The sequence below is a fragment of the Gallinula chloropus genome (genome assembly GCF_964237585.1).
Source record: "Gallinula chloropus genome assembly, chromosome: 1".
NCBI lineage: Eukaryota > Metazoa > Chordata > Aves > Gruiformes > Rallidae > Gallinula > Gallinula chloropus.
Window position 1 is genome coordinate 119,445,273 of NC_140085.1, and position 17,533 is coordinate 119,462,805.

General features: G+C 43.6%; 1 protein-coding gene across 1 annotated transcript in view; it reads right to left on the reverse strand.

Moving 5' to 3' along the window:
- Nucleotides 1–17,533, reverse strand: part of HSF2BP (heat shock transcription factor 2 binding protein) — a gene marked incomplete at its 5' end in the record, with an annotated part of 37,105 nt that overhangs the window by 10,564 nt on the left and 9,008 nt on the right. Inside the window, 3 exons of the mRNA XM_084279416.1 lie at nucleotides 7,472–7,589; nucleotides 9,723–9,861; nucleotides 14,779–14,928. Of these exons, the coding sequence (XP_084135542.1) occupies nucleotides 7,472–7,589; nucleotides 9,723–9,861; nucleotides 14,779–14,928 (407 nt within the window). The remainder of the gene's footprint in view (nucleotides 1–7,471; nucleotides 7,590–9,722; nucleotides 9,862–14,778; nucleotides 14,929–17,533) is intronic.

Below are 17,533 nucleotides of genomic sequence, written 5' to 3' on the forward strand. Positions count from 1 at the left end.
CATAGTAAGCAGATGTTCGTTTCAGCCACATTTTCAAAAGCTTCCATACCCTGGATTTCCTAATTTACTGACCTCCTAAAATAGGGAGTTCATGAGTCACTTTGGGGCTGCATACATCACAGGTTATAAATTAAACCAAAGTCTTAACTTTTCTACACAGAGAGAAAACCAGGTAGACTGGAGAAGGGCCTGTGTTTTAAAAGGACTGCTCCAGCCTGCTGATCCCACAGCGGCTCACGCTCAAGTTACTGCAAACATGAAAAGCTTCAGTATGATAAATACTGTGCTAAATCTGACACAGAATCACAGCATTACCAGGTTGGAAAAGACCTTCAAGATCATCAAGTCCAAACATTCCTATCCTATGCTAAACCATATCCCTAAGTACCTCATCTTACCCAGGGTGACTCAACCCCCTCCCTGGGCAGCCTGTTCCAGGCTCTGACAACTCTTGTTAGGAAAAACAAAGGATCCAAACCTGCCCTGGCACAGCTTTGTGCCATTTCCCCTTGTCCTGTCTCCTGTCACCTGGCTGAAGAGACCATCGCCCACTTCTCTACAACCTCCCTTCAGGTAGTTGTAGGTGGTGATAAGGTCTCTCCTCAGCCTCCTCTTCTCCAAGCTAAACATCCCCAGCTCCCTCAGCTGCTCCTCAGGATTTGCCCTCCAGCCCCTTCCCCAGCCTGGTTAACCCTTCTCTGGACTAATTCAAGGACCTCAATGTCCTTCGTATGGTGAGGAGCCCAGAACGTGACACAGCACTCGAGGTGTGGCCTCACCAATGCCGAGTACAGGGGCACAATCACCTCCCTAGTCCTGCTGGCTATGCTATTTCTGATACAAGCCAGGATGCCGTTGGCCTTCTTGGCCACCTGGGCACATTGCTGGCTCATGTTCAGTTGGCAGTCAATCCACAAGGGGAAGGGGTTTGGTTACTGGCACCCTCTCAGCCTCAGCCATGACAGAGCTGAGGTAATGTCAGCTACAGGAAAACGCACACGAAAATGGCAGCTTTGCTTCTTCATGCAATAAAGTGCCTGGGTTAAAACTTACTTTTGCTTGCTTTTGCCTGTCAGGCAGCATGGTAACTTGGGTCTCAAAACAAGTCTCACGTTCCAAAGCTATCTGGAACAATCATTAAAACTCAATGGAGAGCATTTCCCTGGGATTAATACTTCTGCAGTTTCCAGTAAGTCCTCTTTTCAAACATTCAGTGTTGATGTTGTTACGTCATCTTCTACAATGCTGATACGAGATTTTTATGACAGACAAACCTTCTCTTTCATCTAAGCAGATCTCAGTGGGCTTAATGCAAATGATTTCAATTTCCCTCTAACTTCCAGTAGGAAAGGGGCCTGGTACTCAAAATCAGAAAGCACTCAGAAAAAAAATAATCCCCACTGACATTAAGACGACAAACAAATGCTCAGTTTCTTTAAGAATCAGATTGCTGCTCAACTCTGAACTTCCAGGCAAGAGACCCCTGATGTTCCTGAAAAAGAGAGCCGTACTCTGGAGTCAGAAGTTATCTCACAAATTCTTTCACCCCTCTAGCAATGTTGTCCTGTCCTCCCTTTTATGGAAATCATCTTTACGCTCGGGAGCTGCTGGGCAGGGACAGGGCATTAGCACACTTTACGATGTGCTGTGATGGATGGAATTACTTTTTTATTTTATTTCTTTTCAAAGATGATAACACACGAGCCAATCTTCTGGACAATGAAAAGAGAAGATGAATGAGCAGGGTTCCTCTAACATTTATGGAACGTGTCATCATAACCACTCGCAGCCAGCGTGCATACAAAACAATTACAGGGAAACGGGAAGGGGCTGGAATGTTCTCTGCTCTAGGGCAAGCTTGGCTGCTGCTATCTCTCACAACTGCAATAAACCTGCACACCACCGCAACTCCACCATCTCCAAACAGAAGGGAAATAAAAGTTATTCCAAATGGACTTCACACCTCACATCCCATTCTCAAACAACATCTCATGGATAAAGCAACTATGCCACCAGCTGACTTTTCAATACTCCCTGTGCATACCTGCACAAAGCAGGAAAATAAGTAACCCACTGCAGGCTAAACTGAGCTGTACAGGCATAACTTACATTATGTGCTGCAACACAGTGAGTTTGATCAGCTGGGCTCTTAAGCAGTAAAAGAAGAAATATACACAGCCTCTGAAGCCCTTACTCAGCTTCCAGAGACCCAAGCCCTGACCAAGGAGTGCAGACAGATAGGTATGATCAGCCAGACTGAAAATGATCGATAAAAATGTATCTTATAATGGAAAATGTTAACAGCTTTTGATGCCTTTCCTCCTTAACCTGTTTGACATTTGCGGTTAGAAATAAGGTGACGTCAAAAGATAGTGCTTTGTTTGTATTTTTATTTCTCTTGTTTGCTTCGTGCAGACAAAAGGGACTGGTGGTGGTGGTAGTGGTGGTGATCCAGGGAAGCGCACTGGGTTTGGAGTGTCAGAAGATGGCATCGACCACTCCAGAAGCCAGTGTAGTGGCATATTATGACTAACTAAATGCACTCACTGAAGCACAACAGAGAAGCATTTCCAGGCCCTTTATACCACCTTCACCTGTAGTACACACATCCTAATGAGCATATTTTGCTATAATTGTTGCAAAAATGCTATCTGAAGCAAACATGACACACATAATTACTGAATAAACAATAGTTTGTGGGTTTTGGTTTGTTGGCTAGGGGTTTGGAGTCTTTTTCATATGGAATGCTTTTCAATATAAGGTACATAACTTCAAAATTTCACCACCACGTATGTTAACTATCATATCCTTATCTCACAACTGTCTTTCATTTTGCACCACCTTGTGTCCCTTAGAGGGGAAAAAGGAACCCTTCTGACACAGTTGCCTATGAAAATGTTGATTATTTAAGATTAACAAGCAGCTAAAACCTTAGATGCAGAGCACAATTTAAAAACAAAACAACTAACCCACCCACCCAGCCCCAAAACCCTTTTTTGCTGGGCTGGGAAAGCATAAGAGATCTAGTGTTAGTGGTGAGTTTTAAGAACTAAACCGTGACAAGAATGTAGGAAGCTTGTAGACAAAAAAGCAGCTGACCCCAGACATGAAAGACAAACACAGGGGAAACATTCTGCACTAAAGCATTTGAACAAATTAGGATCCCTTGTTCCATGACAAGGTCATGAAGAAACCTCCTTTCTAGCATTTGCTCTAATGTCATAATACAGCAATTTTTATCTTTTTTTTTTTTTTTTAATTAAATGGCAAGTTCAGAGTGGGAAAAAAAAATGTTGGTTCTGTGGAACATCAGGAAACATTATCGCTGCATGGAATTCAAATTATTATAACACATGCTTAACATTTCTCACTTATCAAATACCTTGTGCAACCTCTTTCTTAAGCGTCACTCCCTTTGTTAGCCTAAGAGGCTGGTCCCCGTTGAATCCCTAGCCAATTCATGGCATTGTTTTATGTATGTTTTATGAGTATTGCTGTATGGCAGCCAAGTTTGTATCACCTTCTTCTGCAAAGCAGGCAGATTTTGAAACATAATTAAAGCCACCCAAAACATCAATCCAAAGGAAGGCCCGTAAATCCAATTACATTGTCCAATTACATTAATACAATCTGAATCAATCAAAAATTACTTATTTGGACCCATAGACACACTTTGCCTTGAAATTCAGTGTATTTAGGAACGTTTTCCTCTCCCCCCTCCTCCTCTCAAAATAAAGTCCTGTCATGGTTTAGCTTTGGGTGTTTTCTGTACAGATTTTGAAATAGCATAGGTCCTCTTTTCATGTTCGGTTTTTTGGTTTGGGTCTTTTTTTGTTATATAAATTAAGGCACAAATTACTTTTTTGCTTTCTTAAGTTGAGATTCTTGTACAAATCTTTTAATTGAGGCTTTAAAAAACCCAACCCACTGTTGCAGGAGTTAACAACCCTTTTTCCAGTGCTGACCTTCAAGCCCAACACTTGGGAAACAGAGTAAACGACTGACATCGAAGTATCTAACCACTACCTACCAGCACAGGCTATTCACCTTCCCCCTCGCTACCCAATGGGAAAAAGCAAAGCATGTTTAGAGGGCAACTCATTCCCCCTTACACAGGCTGAGCGAGCCACCATCTGACAACACCATCTCCTTCCACTGACTGTGGGAAGGAGCCCGGACAGTCAGTAGATAGTTGGCAGTTCGCTTTCAGACAGCTCAGGTCAGGCAAGATAAAACCTATCCCAAGTTAAAGCCTGACTTCATGCCTATCCCGTACAACCTGCCTGAACACATGCATGGATGAAGTGAAGTTAGTGTGGCTGACAGGTACATTGGCCAGAAGAGACAGGCCAAAGAGAACGTACCCCCCTTGGTAAATGAGAAAGGAGAATTGGCTGCGACTGATGAGGAGAAGGCTGAAGTACTGAATGAGTTCTTTGCCTCGGTCTTCTCTGGCAGCCAGGATTCTCATAATTCTCAAATCCCAGAACCTTGCATCCCTAAAACTCAAGGTGGGAAATGGGGGAGTAAATCCCCCCCCACTGTAAGAGCAGAGCAAGTCCGAGACCACCTCATGAGACTGAATGTCTACAAGTCTATGGGGCCGGATGACATGCATCCCAGGGTCCTGAAGGAGCTGGTTGATGTGGTTGCCGAGCCGCTCTCCATCATATTTGAAAAGTCGTGGCTGTCAGGAGAGGTCCCTGGGGACTGGAAAAAAGGTCACGTCACTCCCATTTATAAAAAAGGGAACAAGGAAGACCCAGGGAATTACAGGCCGGTGAGCCTCACCTCTGTGCCTGGGAAGATCATGGAACAGATCCTCCTGGACGACATGTTGGAGCACATGAGGGAAGAGCATGTGATCCGGGACAGCCAGCACGGCTTCACCGAGGGAAGGTCGTGCCTCACCAATCTGGTGACTTTCTATGATGGAGTGACAGCATCGGTAGATAAAGGGAAGGCGACCGATGTCATCTACTTGGACTTGTGCAAGGCCTTTGACACAGTCCCCCTCCTTATCTCTAAATTGGAGAGAAGTGGATTTGATGGGTGGACTGTCCACTGGATAAGAAACTGGTTAACAGACCGTAGCCAAAGGGTGCTGGTCAATGGGTCTATGTCCAGGTGGAGGTCGGTGACAAGCGGTGTCCCCCAGGGGTCTGTCTTGGGACCGGTGCTCTTTAACATCTTTATCAATGACATCGATGATGGAATTGAGTGCACCCTCAGCAAGTTTGTGGATGACACCAAGCTGAGTGGTGTGGTCGACACCCCAGAAGGAAAGGAAGCCATCCAGAGGGATCTTGACAGGCTTGAAAGATGGGCCCGAGGGAACCTAATGAGGTTCAACACTGCCAAGTGTCAGGTGTTGCACTTGGGATGGAAGAATCCCAGACACAGATACAGACTGGGAGAAGAGCTTCTTGAGAGTAGCCCTGCTGAGAAGGACCTGGGGATTGTGGTGGACGAGAAGCTTGACATGAGCCAGCAGTGTGCTCCTGCAGCTCGTAGGGCCAATGGTATCCTGGGCTCCATCAGGAGAGGAGTGGCCAGCAGGGACAGGGAGGTGATTGTCCCTCTGTACTCTGCCCTTGTGAGGCCCCATTTGGAGTCCTGTGTCCAGATCTGGGGCCTGCAATACAAGAAGGATGTGGAACTGTTGGAGAGGGTTCAGAGGAGGGCCACAAGGATCATTAGAGGGCTGGAGCACCTGCCCTACAAAGAGAGGCTGAGGGAACTGGGCTTGTTCAGCCTGGAGAAGAGAAGGCTGCGGGGGGACCTCATTGCAGCCTTCCAGTACCTGAAGGGAGCTTATAGGCAGGAGGGGATTCGACTTTTTAAAAGAGCAGATAATGGCAGGACAAGGGGGGAATGGACTAAAGCTAAAGGAGGGAAGGTTTAGATTAGATATTAGGGGGAAGTTCTTTACAGAAAGAGTGGTGAGGTGCTGGAACAGGCTGCCCAGAGAGGTAGTGGATTCCCTGTCCCTGGAGGTGTTCAAGGCCAGGTTGGATGGGGCCCTGGGCAGCCTTGTGTAGATCCAGGCCTGGAGATTGGTGTCCCTGTCTGTGGCAGGGGGGTTGGAGCTCTATGATCCTTGGGGTCCCTTCCAACCCAGACCATTCTATGATTCTATGATTCTATGACAGAGCTGCTGTTTGTCAGCTGAGCTGGGACAGCTGGCTTGGGAGTGAATTCTTGGGGTGCGTGTGTCTCATTTATGATAAAACTCGCCCTGCTAGCTTAAGCCATCTTCATGAACAAATTAACCCATGTTTATGGGGCAAGTGCTCATGACTTAGTGGATGAGCAAGTAATCATTTGCTTGGTCAAGACCATATATTCTGAGCTAGTAACAGCTCTGAGAAAAAGGCTGATTTAATCTCTCCATTGGCTGGAAAATAGAACTTCTCCAGCACCTGAACTGTGTAACATGGCCTTTTCTTTACAATGCTGTACTAAAGGTCCCATTATAGGCATTACCTTCTACAAACACAAGTGCATGGTGCTTCTAGCTACTAAGTAGCATAAAGGAATTTAATTTTTGCTCTTAGCAGATATATAACTCATTTTCTCCACTAAGAAGTTGTAGCATTTTACAGTCTTCATATTGGAAGGGAATAAATATGAGTCCACATTTCCCATAACTTCTCTGTTTTAAAACTTGACATCATACTTCCTTTATCTGACCTTCAACTCACAAGCCACTCCTAAGGTAGAAGATTGCATCCCCACTCATCTATACAATATTATGGCATTTACAGGACTTCCTCCAGCCTAAAGTTAAGTTTAGGGAACTTAAGAGACACAAAGCCTGGATAAAGTTATCCTTGTATATCTGCCAAGCCTGGTATATCTGCAATAAATGCTACTGTAAGAAGTTTCTAAAAAATGGTTTCTTCTCCAGGAAAGGAAATAACAGGAGAGTGGGAAAACTACTGTCATCAGTGCAACCTACACTACAAGATAACACATTCCACCATATCCACAAGACAACACATTCCACCATACAGCATTAAAGCTGGTGAAAGGTCTAGAGCACAAGTCTTATAAGGAACAGCTGAGTGAAGTGAGGTTGTTTAGCCTGGAAAAAAGAAGGCTGAGAGGAGACCCTATGTCTCTCTACAACTATGCGAAAGGAGGCTGTAGTGAGGTGTGGGTTGGTCTCTTCTCCCAAGTCACAAGCAATAGGAGAAGAAATGACCTGAAGTTGTTTGAGGGGAGGTTTAGATTCGACATCAGCAAAAATCTCTTCACCAGAAGGGTTGTCAGTCACTGGAACAGGCTGCCCAGGGAAGTGGTTGGGTCACCATCCCTGGAAACATGTAGATGTGGTGCTTAGGAATATAGTTTAGTGGTTGGACTTGGCAGTGCTAGGGTAACGGTTTGACTTGATGACCTCAAAGATCTTTTCCAACCTGAAAGATTCTATGATTTGAAAGGAGAAAAAAAAAGAAAGTCATCATACACTTTAAATTTGGTACAGAGTCCCGGCTTCATGTCTCCCAGGAGCTGCATCATTGTGTCCAGTAATTCACGACTTGAACTAACCAAGAATTCACGGCCACATGCCAGCGCAGCCACATCTGTGAGAGAACATAAAACAGCACCATAAAACCCACATTTCAAACAAAAGTTTATGCTAATTATTTGGCTCACTAAAAAGATCTGTCAAGCATGTGACAAACGATCTACAGCACCTACATAAACTTCTAACTAAATTCACCTACACAGCAACTACTGAAGCAGTAAATTATACTGGTCAAACTCCTTTATAATCCTATTTTGGTAATTAAAACACTTATTCAGAGTGGCCAGTACCCTAATAGTAACATATTAATTATGAAACAAGAGGCTGAATTAATCCACAATAGGAGACTGAAACAAAGCTGACTATTATAGCTCCAACTTTAAAGAGACAAACTTGCAGATTTGTTTTGAGGTTGGTTTTTTACAATTGCTCAATCCAATATACGTGGCACACAACAAAACCCAAACTCTCATGGGCATCTACTCAAAAGCTCTTCTCCTACCTCTCCACAAGTGCTGCATTATTCATGCACAAAGCAAAAGACAAAAGTATTTCCAAAGACTAATGCTCCAAAGCAGACTTTCCTTTAGTATTTTCCCCTTATGCCTGGCCCATACTTTAGGTCATCCTTACATGCAAGAGGTATCTTCCAGCAACCCAAACTTCTTTTGTACTTTGCAACTGGCCAAGCCTCCTCCAAATGCACAATGAGCAGCGTATGTAACTAGTGACAGAGCCCAGTTCCCTGGCCTCCCATTCAGGGTAAGTCTGGGGACCTGCTGCATGACACAAGACTTCTACTTTCACGTAGCCTCTAGTTCTCTCTCCCATACATGCACATCATGGTGCTTTTTTAAACCTCAGAAGGAGGAGAGGTACTATGGCCACAGCATATAATTACAGACTGTTAACACAATGCTTGTGCACACCGGGCTCTGTTAAGACTGCACTGAGAACTTCTGTTCTGGAGTCTTCTACCTTCTGAATACCTGGCACTTCGTGACCACCTCCTTGGTGTTCTTTTAATAAGGCTTTCTAGTGTAACACTACTTCACAGAGTAACTAGGAAGATTAAACTGATACCTTCTACATTGTTCAACTGACTGTATCCTTTATCACATTTGGGTTTCAGCAACATCCCTCTCCAAACTAGAGACAAATATCTTGATAATATCAAATTCACTGCCAAAATTTATATTCACTTCAGGAAAGCAAGGTTTCTTTCCACCACCCTGATTCCTCCTAAGGCAGAATCCCAACACCTCTCCTCCTCAGCCTTGAGACATTTTTTTTGTTCATACTTTACTATTGCTACACTTCTGTTTTCAGTGAAGCAATTGGAGAGAACTGGATTCTGCTTTGGTACAGTGACATAATGCATCACACACTGTCTTTTATTACAATCTTAAATGGCACCACAACACCAAAAGTCACACATTCAAAAAAAGCTGTTAATGAGGGATTCACTTATTTGTATAAACACCCACTGCTTCATCTATCTTGCATGACATCATTAATAACATTTTGACAGCCGCATAGTGTTACAAAAACACAGATGAAGTATCAACCCCATTTCTCACAGCCTTCCAAACCAAGGGCAGCCATATTAAGATAGATCTGTGGCTTTCTACTTATTTTCTGACCCCCAAAAGAAATGTTTAATACGTAAGTCAGGTTTGCTACCCTTTACTCCTCTTAGCACTACAGGCTTAGGACAGTGAAAGTGGGGCCCACCTGGAAGCAACAAAATTCTTCAGTGTGCTGAGCACATACCTCAAGATGGGCCTCATCTGCTCACATCATCTGCAATTCATACATCTTGAAGATGTTGGTATTACTGACAATTCAGAAAGCAAATTACTTGAGGCTTACAAACTAAGGTGAGCACATAGACTAGTAGAATGGTCCTTGTCTTACTCCAGACTGAACAGACATGTCAAGGAATTTCCCAATTCAATGGCTCTTACCTACCTAACTCTTAACTGCGTCACAGACAGTACAGTGCCTCATAGAACTATCAATGACAAAACCTGCTAGAACTTTATAATGGACTAGGAAGGCACCCAGGAAATCAACAGTGACTAAACACCTGACTTTGAAAAAGCTGTATTTACTGCTGCATACATAAGGCAATACAGAAATTCCCAATGCACATGGAATGCTATTCTGAGAGACAACATTAACTTACTTGTTACAATCCCCGCCAAAGCCAATACAAACTGATTTTCATCAGAATCCAAATCCTGCTGTTTCATGTCTTCACTTAATGACTTCACAAAGCTTTCCATGGTCTGTGCAGTGATTGTGAAAAACTTTACTGCTTTAGACTGCAAGCATGGAGGAGGAAAAAAAAAAATAAGAAAAAGATTATACACACCACAGTAGCCACGATTATTCGATGCTACAGTAGAAGAGGACAATCTTCAAAATTACAAAAATATCCAGTTACTTCAAAAATCCAACAAAAAACAGCAGCCATACACTAAGTGACATGTTTGATCCCCTGGCATTTGAAACCGTTACCCTGTAAGAAAAGGAGAAACTGCTCAACGCTACATTCATTTATAAAACTAAACCACTGCAAATTTAGTTCCCAAACCCACAATAATAAATAACAAATAGCATAATTAAAGCTTATTTTCAAAAAGTGACATTATCTCATTGCTTCTCAACAACTATACCAGGTGTTTCGCATTTACCTGGGCTACTACAGCAGCTTTTGTCAAAACCATGTCCAGCTGAAGATGGGAGAGCAGCATGACCTAGTGCCCAATTTCCTAAGAAACCCAATGAAATACCCATGGTAAAAAAAAAGCAAGCAGAATTTGACTGGATCCTAACAGGATTCATTAATTCCTCAATATAGGATAGACAACACGGGGCTAGGTAGAAGTTCTTTAAAAAAGGGAACCAAGGTCTCTCCTGGATCACAGGTTGCACTCAAGTCAGCAATGAGACCATCACACACACAAATGGGAGTAGAGTCTGTAATTATGCTCCACCATCTTCTCCCCTCAGCTGGAATACTGCTCCATTTTGGGATATTTCAGAAGCAGCTGTCTGATACAAAGCTCAGGGCAAGTCAAAAAAGCTGGTCAGAGGAACAGAGCGAGCCCATGAAAAAGGACAAGGAGAACTGTTTCTGTTTATTAACAATCCTGACCCATAAAACATTGCTGGAACACTATTTCACACAGAAGATGCTGGGTTTCACAACAAAACCAGCATAGCAGACAGCCCATAATGCCAGGTTTCCTAGTGTCTTTAATAACTTTGCCAGTTGTTTGATGAAGCAGCTGAAGCTTTTAGTCGCTCCCAGCAGTGACCCAATGGGACAGGCCAAGAAATGCCTCAGCTTTTACTGATTTTGCAAAGTGACTGAAAGTTTTAATACTTTGTCAAAACTGCTGATTTCACAATATGTGCAAAGCTACTGGTAGCATTTATTTATGCCTCTGCTGCTGCACATTCTCCTCCAAGATGAGTTCCTGGGGGTGACTCTGGAAACGGGGCATAAAAAGCAGGGTCAGCCAATGCTCAGTACCTTCACAAACGATACTGTGGGTCCCAGAATAACAAGAAGGAAGGGATCGTGGGGAAAGAGAATGGAAAAACGTGCACTTCTGTGTGTGCTGGATCTACTTTTTAGACTTCTAGGAAGACACCATACCTCAAAGATGGCAATTTTAACATAAGCAGGGGTTAAAGAACCGGAATGTGCGAGAGAAAAGGAAGAGCCTGCTATAGAAGCATAGAATCTCCTGAGTTGGAAGGAGCCCATAAGGACCATCGAGTCCAACTACTGGCCCCACACAGGGCCAGGCAAGTCAGAGCATGGGACTGAGGGCATTATCCAGATGCTTCTTGAACTCAGCAAAGCTCGGTGCTGTGACCCCTTCCCTGAGGAGCCTGTTCCAGTGCCTGACCACCTTCTCAGTAAAGAGCCTCTTCCTAATACCCAACGTAAACCTCCCATTGCAGCTTCACACCGTTCCCTCAGTACAGCAGACTAGCACAATCTAACATGAATTCACATGGGAACATAATACAGGACTAAGCAAACCAAGTAGTTTGTATGTTGCACAGAAAAGAAGCAAAATCTTCTATCTGTCAGTCTTTTGAGGTGCTCTGCTAAACAACAGCCATCAATGAACTGTCAGTGAGGTCTGAGGAACTGCAGCAGAGACCAACCAGATTTATAAATAGCAAGCGTTATGTACGCAGCACCGTCTCTTATTAGCTTGACAGTATTTTCAGAGGACTGAAGAATGTCTCACCCACAGACACTGAGATAAGGACAGCTCTGAGGGCAGCCATTAGGTGCTTGAGCTCAGATGGTGTAACAGACCCTTTGCTGTCCAAGTCACTCCTGCGTGAAAACATCACTTAACGTGAAAATTGCTGCCATAAAATATAATGCCATTTGTCACTGTAGCACACAACTGAAGTAGCAGAGCACTTCACAGGATCCAAAATTTCCCAGGTTGAAGCAAGCCTTGATGCTGCTCTGAAATCAAAGCTTCCCTTCTCATTTCCACGTGAGAGCCCTGTCATGGGGGTATCTGGTTGAGATTTCTTTGAGAGACAGCTAAAACAATCTCAGGGGGATTCACTTCTTTGTTTCGCACATGCAGGTAGGCTCCCTGGAAAACTCTCTCACGCTGCTTTTCTGGATGCTTCTGCCAAGTTCTCCCTAGAAACATCATGCATGGGCAGAAGCAGTGGGGATGACTCCGTCCCTTGCCTTCAAAACTACTGGTGTCACATTTCAAACTTGACGCTCAAGTTTTGACTCTGCCAGCCCAAACAGGCGCACACAGTGTATCGGTCCCAAACGTCACTTCAGTTAATCTGCATTACAGAACTGTAGGAAAAGGCCTACTTCTGTATCTGTGCAAAGATGGAAAAAAAAGCTTGAGCACTGTTCCCTAAAGCATGAAATGATTTTGAATCGATGCCACCCTTCCCACAGGCTTAAACACAAGCAACCGTTTCAAAGCATTCTGGATGGTCTTACACATTTCTGTAGTTCACAGCACCTTCTCAGGAGGAAGGGGACAGGGGGAAGATGCCACAGGCTGTACAGCCTGTCCAAAAATAACCCAAACTAAAAACTTTGTATGGCAAAATCTCTACCACCTTCTAATAACATGACTCACTGCCAGTTGTTATCTGTGGTCAATGCAATGCCATGCAATCCCTTTATGCTTTTCCTATTAGTCCTGCTACAAACCCACTCACATTTCTCAGCATGTTATATGCACCAGCACAAGAAACTGATGCCCAAAAATGTCGCTATGGCCTTCACCAGAAGAACAGCAGTCCAGTAACTAATGATTGCTAGGAATGACTATAGTAGAAGTATTTTGCACTTCTAACAACCCAGAAACCAAAGTATTGCATCTTCACAGTTGGGCTTTTTAACCCTTGTACAAATCATCAGGTATCAATTTTGGTTTTATATAATTATACTTAATTTTGATTCTTAAAACTGTTTCAAGAAATCTTCTACTGATTTTATTCTCATCTTGTAGAAATACAGTCATTTTCATCACTGCTAGCGTTTTGTTTGTGGGAAACATCATTTCAATACTGTTTCACAAGTCAAATGATGGCTACTCACTAAATACTGTGTACAACATTAACAGCTATAAACTGCTCTGAAAACTTCGAATGCAATTTTATGCTGCTTTTGTTGCTATGTAGGGGCTCTGTAGTACCCACCTGCTTTTTAAAAAAAAAAAGTAACTGGTTTACAGTATGTTTTATAGACTTCTTACTTAATAACTCCTGCTGCTTGGATCTTGAATCATCTGAAGTTATCACCAAAAGGTATCACTCCACAGCCTTCTAATATCCAATATGAACTGTATTTTGGTGCACCCAAACTGGAAAACCTCTTACAGACACACTAGTTTACCAATTACTGTAACAAACTAATCCTATTCACTCAGCTGTTTGTTACGCTGCTGAAAAATCAAGACAGAAGGAACTGTGGACTTGGTTCACTCAGATTAAATACAACTGTTCCTTTTCACATTGGCTGCAGCAAGTCATATCTGTAATCTGTTCCTCTGATACTTCGAGTACCATGTGCAGTTCTGGGCCCCTCACCATAAGAAGGACATTGAGGTCCTAGAGCGAGTCCACAGAAAGGCAAACAGGCTAGGGTAGGGGCTGGAGGGCAAATCCTATGAGGAGCGGCTGAGGGAGCTGGGAATGTTCAGCCTGGAGAAGAGAAGGCCGAGGGGAGACCTTATCACCACCTACAACTACCTGAAGGGAGGTTGTAGAGAGGTGGGCGATGGTCTCTTCAGCCAGGTGACAGGAGACAGGACAAGGGGACATGGCATGAAGCTGTGCCAGGGCAGGGTCAGATCAGATGTTAGGAAAAAGTTTTCACTGAAAGAGTTGTCAGGGCCTGGAACAGGCTGCCCAGGGAGGGGGTTGAGTCACCAGCCCTAGATGCGTTTAAAAGATGGGTAGATGAGGTACTTAGGGATATGGTTTAGCTTAGGATGGGAATGGTTGGACTCAATGATCTTGAAGGTCTTTTCCAACCTGGTAATTCTGTGATTCTCCCAATTCCATCAGCTACACTTAGCAGTGAAAGTGTGCTAGTTGTAATATTACTATTGTCATTCACTCTTGTTAATTTGTAGTGGTTTTGGGGGCCGTTTTTGTGTTTGTTTTTTTTCCCTCCAAATAAGCTACCTGTTCACCTTTAACACTGATGACTTAGACTCGCTGGCAGCTAGGCACTCTACACTTCCAAGTGTCATGTAAGTATTAAGGCAGCACAGAGATTTAAAGAAGTAGAGAATCAACGGATCTGTCTTCCTTCTATGGAAATAGTTCCTCCACACTCTCTACAGGCCTGGGAACTGCTGCACATGACCAAGAATTATTTTCTTCTTCTGTCATCCTGCAAATATATTTCCACTTTGCAAGCTGTAGCCTTGCTTCCAGTTCACTTGTGTGTAGTGGAAAATAGATAATCCTTGTTCGGTATCGTAAGAATTAATTACTGCACTTATTCCCAGCCTGCTTCCTAATGCTTTATAGTTCCAACGCTTCTTAAATGCAAATGGATGGATCCCAAAAAATGCACAATTCAGAAAGCGTTTTTGCCATCCAATTAATTTGTGAAACATGTCAAGTATTAAATAATGCTACAGAGCAAGGTCCTTATTTTAAAGGCCGAACAGCATCATCACCGGTAAGTATTCACCTGCCATACTTACTCCTCCGAGCATGGTTTTAACAGCTTCCTCATTGCTCGATACGCCCCACAACAGCGTGCACACCGCTGCACCCATTCCTGTGCAATACTCTGCTTGCTGCAGGAGCTGCTGCTTGGCCTCGTGCAGCTGCTGGCGCAGGTCTAGCTTCTCCTGAAATAGCAGAAGGAGGTTTTGGTTGGGCTTCACATCAGCCAAAACACGTTTCTGAGCTAAGGGACAGAACAAGGAACGGTGTCATGGGTGCAAATGAAATGAGGGGAAGGTGGGGGCGTAGGGTGGCGAACTCAGAGTAGTTGGGGTTACATACCTTCTCCCCTGAGCTATATCTAAGTAGTAGGCACACTGTGGAGGCTGACAATAACCAGAAGCCTGTCCACAAGGTCAGGCTGAGTGACCTACTGAGACTGAGTGGCACCTAGAGAAGTCTGATAGGAGAGCCTGCTCCTCCTAAGCAAACAGCTACGTGTCTCCTGGAGAGAGAGAAGGGGTTTCAGCATCTGGGGACAGCCTTTCCAGACACCTTACAAGAGATACTGGAAGCATCTCACAGGAAGGGAGGGTTGTTTTGTTTTTCAAAACAGACTTCTGCCTTAGCTAACGTAGTGGAGTTGCTGCCTATCTAGGCTAAACACTGTTGTCTCTTCCAACCTTTTTCTGTTGGTATAATCCCGATTAAGAGTGATAAAGTGTGGCAGGGTCCCTGGAAAAACACACATATGGTTTGAAGTTTGGAGGGCCTTTCATACCAAGAAAGCCCAAGCACCATCGTGCATCCATTGCCAAAGTGAGTTGCTCAGTGGTCTGTGCCACAAAACAAAATGAGAGAACAGAGAATTCCAACAGGACCAGAACACAATTTCAATTTGGCAGCACATTATTTTCCAATCACACAGGAAATTGGCCAGAAGAATATAATGATTAGGCATGGTTCTAGGTCTCACTGGCTTCCTACCCACTGCCACAGGGGTGGCAAAGCTGCTGCTCTTCCCTGTTTAGAGCTAGTGTGGGCAGTGAGATCAAGGCAGGGATGTGGCAGTTGGTGATCTCTTAGGGTGGGTACAGGCCCCCTGCTAACTCTGAGTGGGGTGGCATTAGACAGTGCTGCAGGGAAAGAGAATGGCCACTCAAGAAAAGTGATGCTAACTCAAGTACAGAAAGACAGATAGAAAGAATGAATCATGGATCACACAATGTCAAAAGAAAAGAATGATCCTGCCCTGTGCCCATGGGATTTTCAGATTCACCACTGAAAGCACCCTCCTCAGCCCAATCCCTACTGTGCTCAGCTCTCAGGACAGTGTGAGGAAATGAGAAGGAATCTCTCCTACATCAATTTGGAGAGCAAGTAAACAGAACAAAATTTCAACCATATATTCCCATCAAGTTATTGTGTCATTTTGGGGGTTCACCTCAATGTTGAGGATTTAGAAAGAATAGAAACTCATCTGAAAATGTAGGCAATGTGGTAACAACCAGTTTAAAGCTGCTTTTACTCTGTTTGTCATCAATTACCCACCTAGGCTCCTGGATCACATGACAGCCTGATTTACATTGCTTTATTATGCTGCTAATGGAACACAGGGGTGAGGATTTGTAAAGTTCAAATGAAAATTATCAAGCAGATTTCTGAGCACATGTTCTCTCTGGGGTCTCCTTCACCTTATAGTTTAATATATGCAGAAAGACTGACACTTGCTTCTGATTCCCCAGGCATAGAAGTCCCAGGAAAAGTCTCTTATTTCTTAATACTTTGATCACTTTAAGCAAGTGAGTCAAATTATATCTTTTACATAACCAACTGCCAGACCTATCAGCTGATGCACCATATGCATCAACAAAACATCCATGGGCATCTCCCTGTCTAACCCCTCTATTGTCTTTCTTTTCTGCACTGTTCTTGTCTTCAGAAAATGTATCTTTTAATACATTTTATTTGCATTTCAATGCTAATACTGACTAAAAAGACATAAAACTCTTAATACCAAAGCTAGATCCCCAACAAGGATACAAAGCCAGCACAAGAAATGCCAGAATTTTTAATAGATCAAAAGCAACATCAGAACAATGATACGGAGCAAGGAAAACAAAATAGTACATTCAAGAGCCAGGAAAATAAACAGAGCCTGCAAAAGCAAATAATCTGTCTGGAAGCAACACTCCTGAGAGTTCACATCATGAAGCAACCCCTGTGCTATGCAACACCACCATCTTCAGGAAAGGGTCAAGGCACGAGAACTCAGCAGTGCTTAAGTACATAACTACAAAAAGGCAGACAAAAGAAGGTATTAGCCAAGAAAAACACATGTTTCAGGTTTTGCTCAAGTTCAGAAAGCACAGCAATTCCCTAACCAGTGATGCAGCACTGCACAGAAACTCTGGAATGCAAAAGGTTGGTTTATGATCCCTTAACTAAAGGGGTGCTGCTCAACTAGAAAATGCATTTATATTTTATGTTTGCTTCAGTGAATCATTTCAGTTTCCTTCAGAAGAGAAATATGTAGAAAATAGCTCAAAGTATACACAAGGATACCCAAAGCAGAACAACAAACAAATGAAAAAAGGCACACAAAATAATTATCAAGAACAAACCCCACATATATTCACAGAATCACAGAATTGTAGGGGTTGGAAGGGACCTCCAGAGAACATTGGGTCCAACCCCCCTGCCAAAGCAGCTCCCCAGCTCATATTGCACAGACAGGCGTCCAGACGGGTCTTGAATATCTCCAGAGATGGAGACTCCACCACCTCCCTG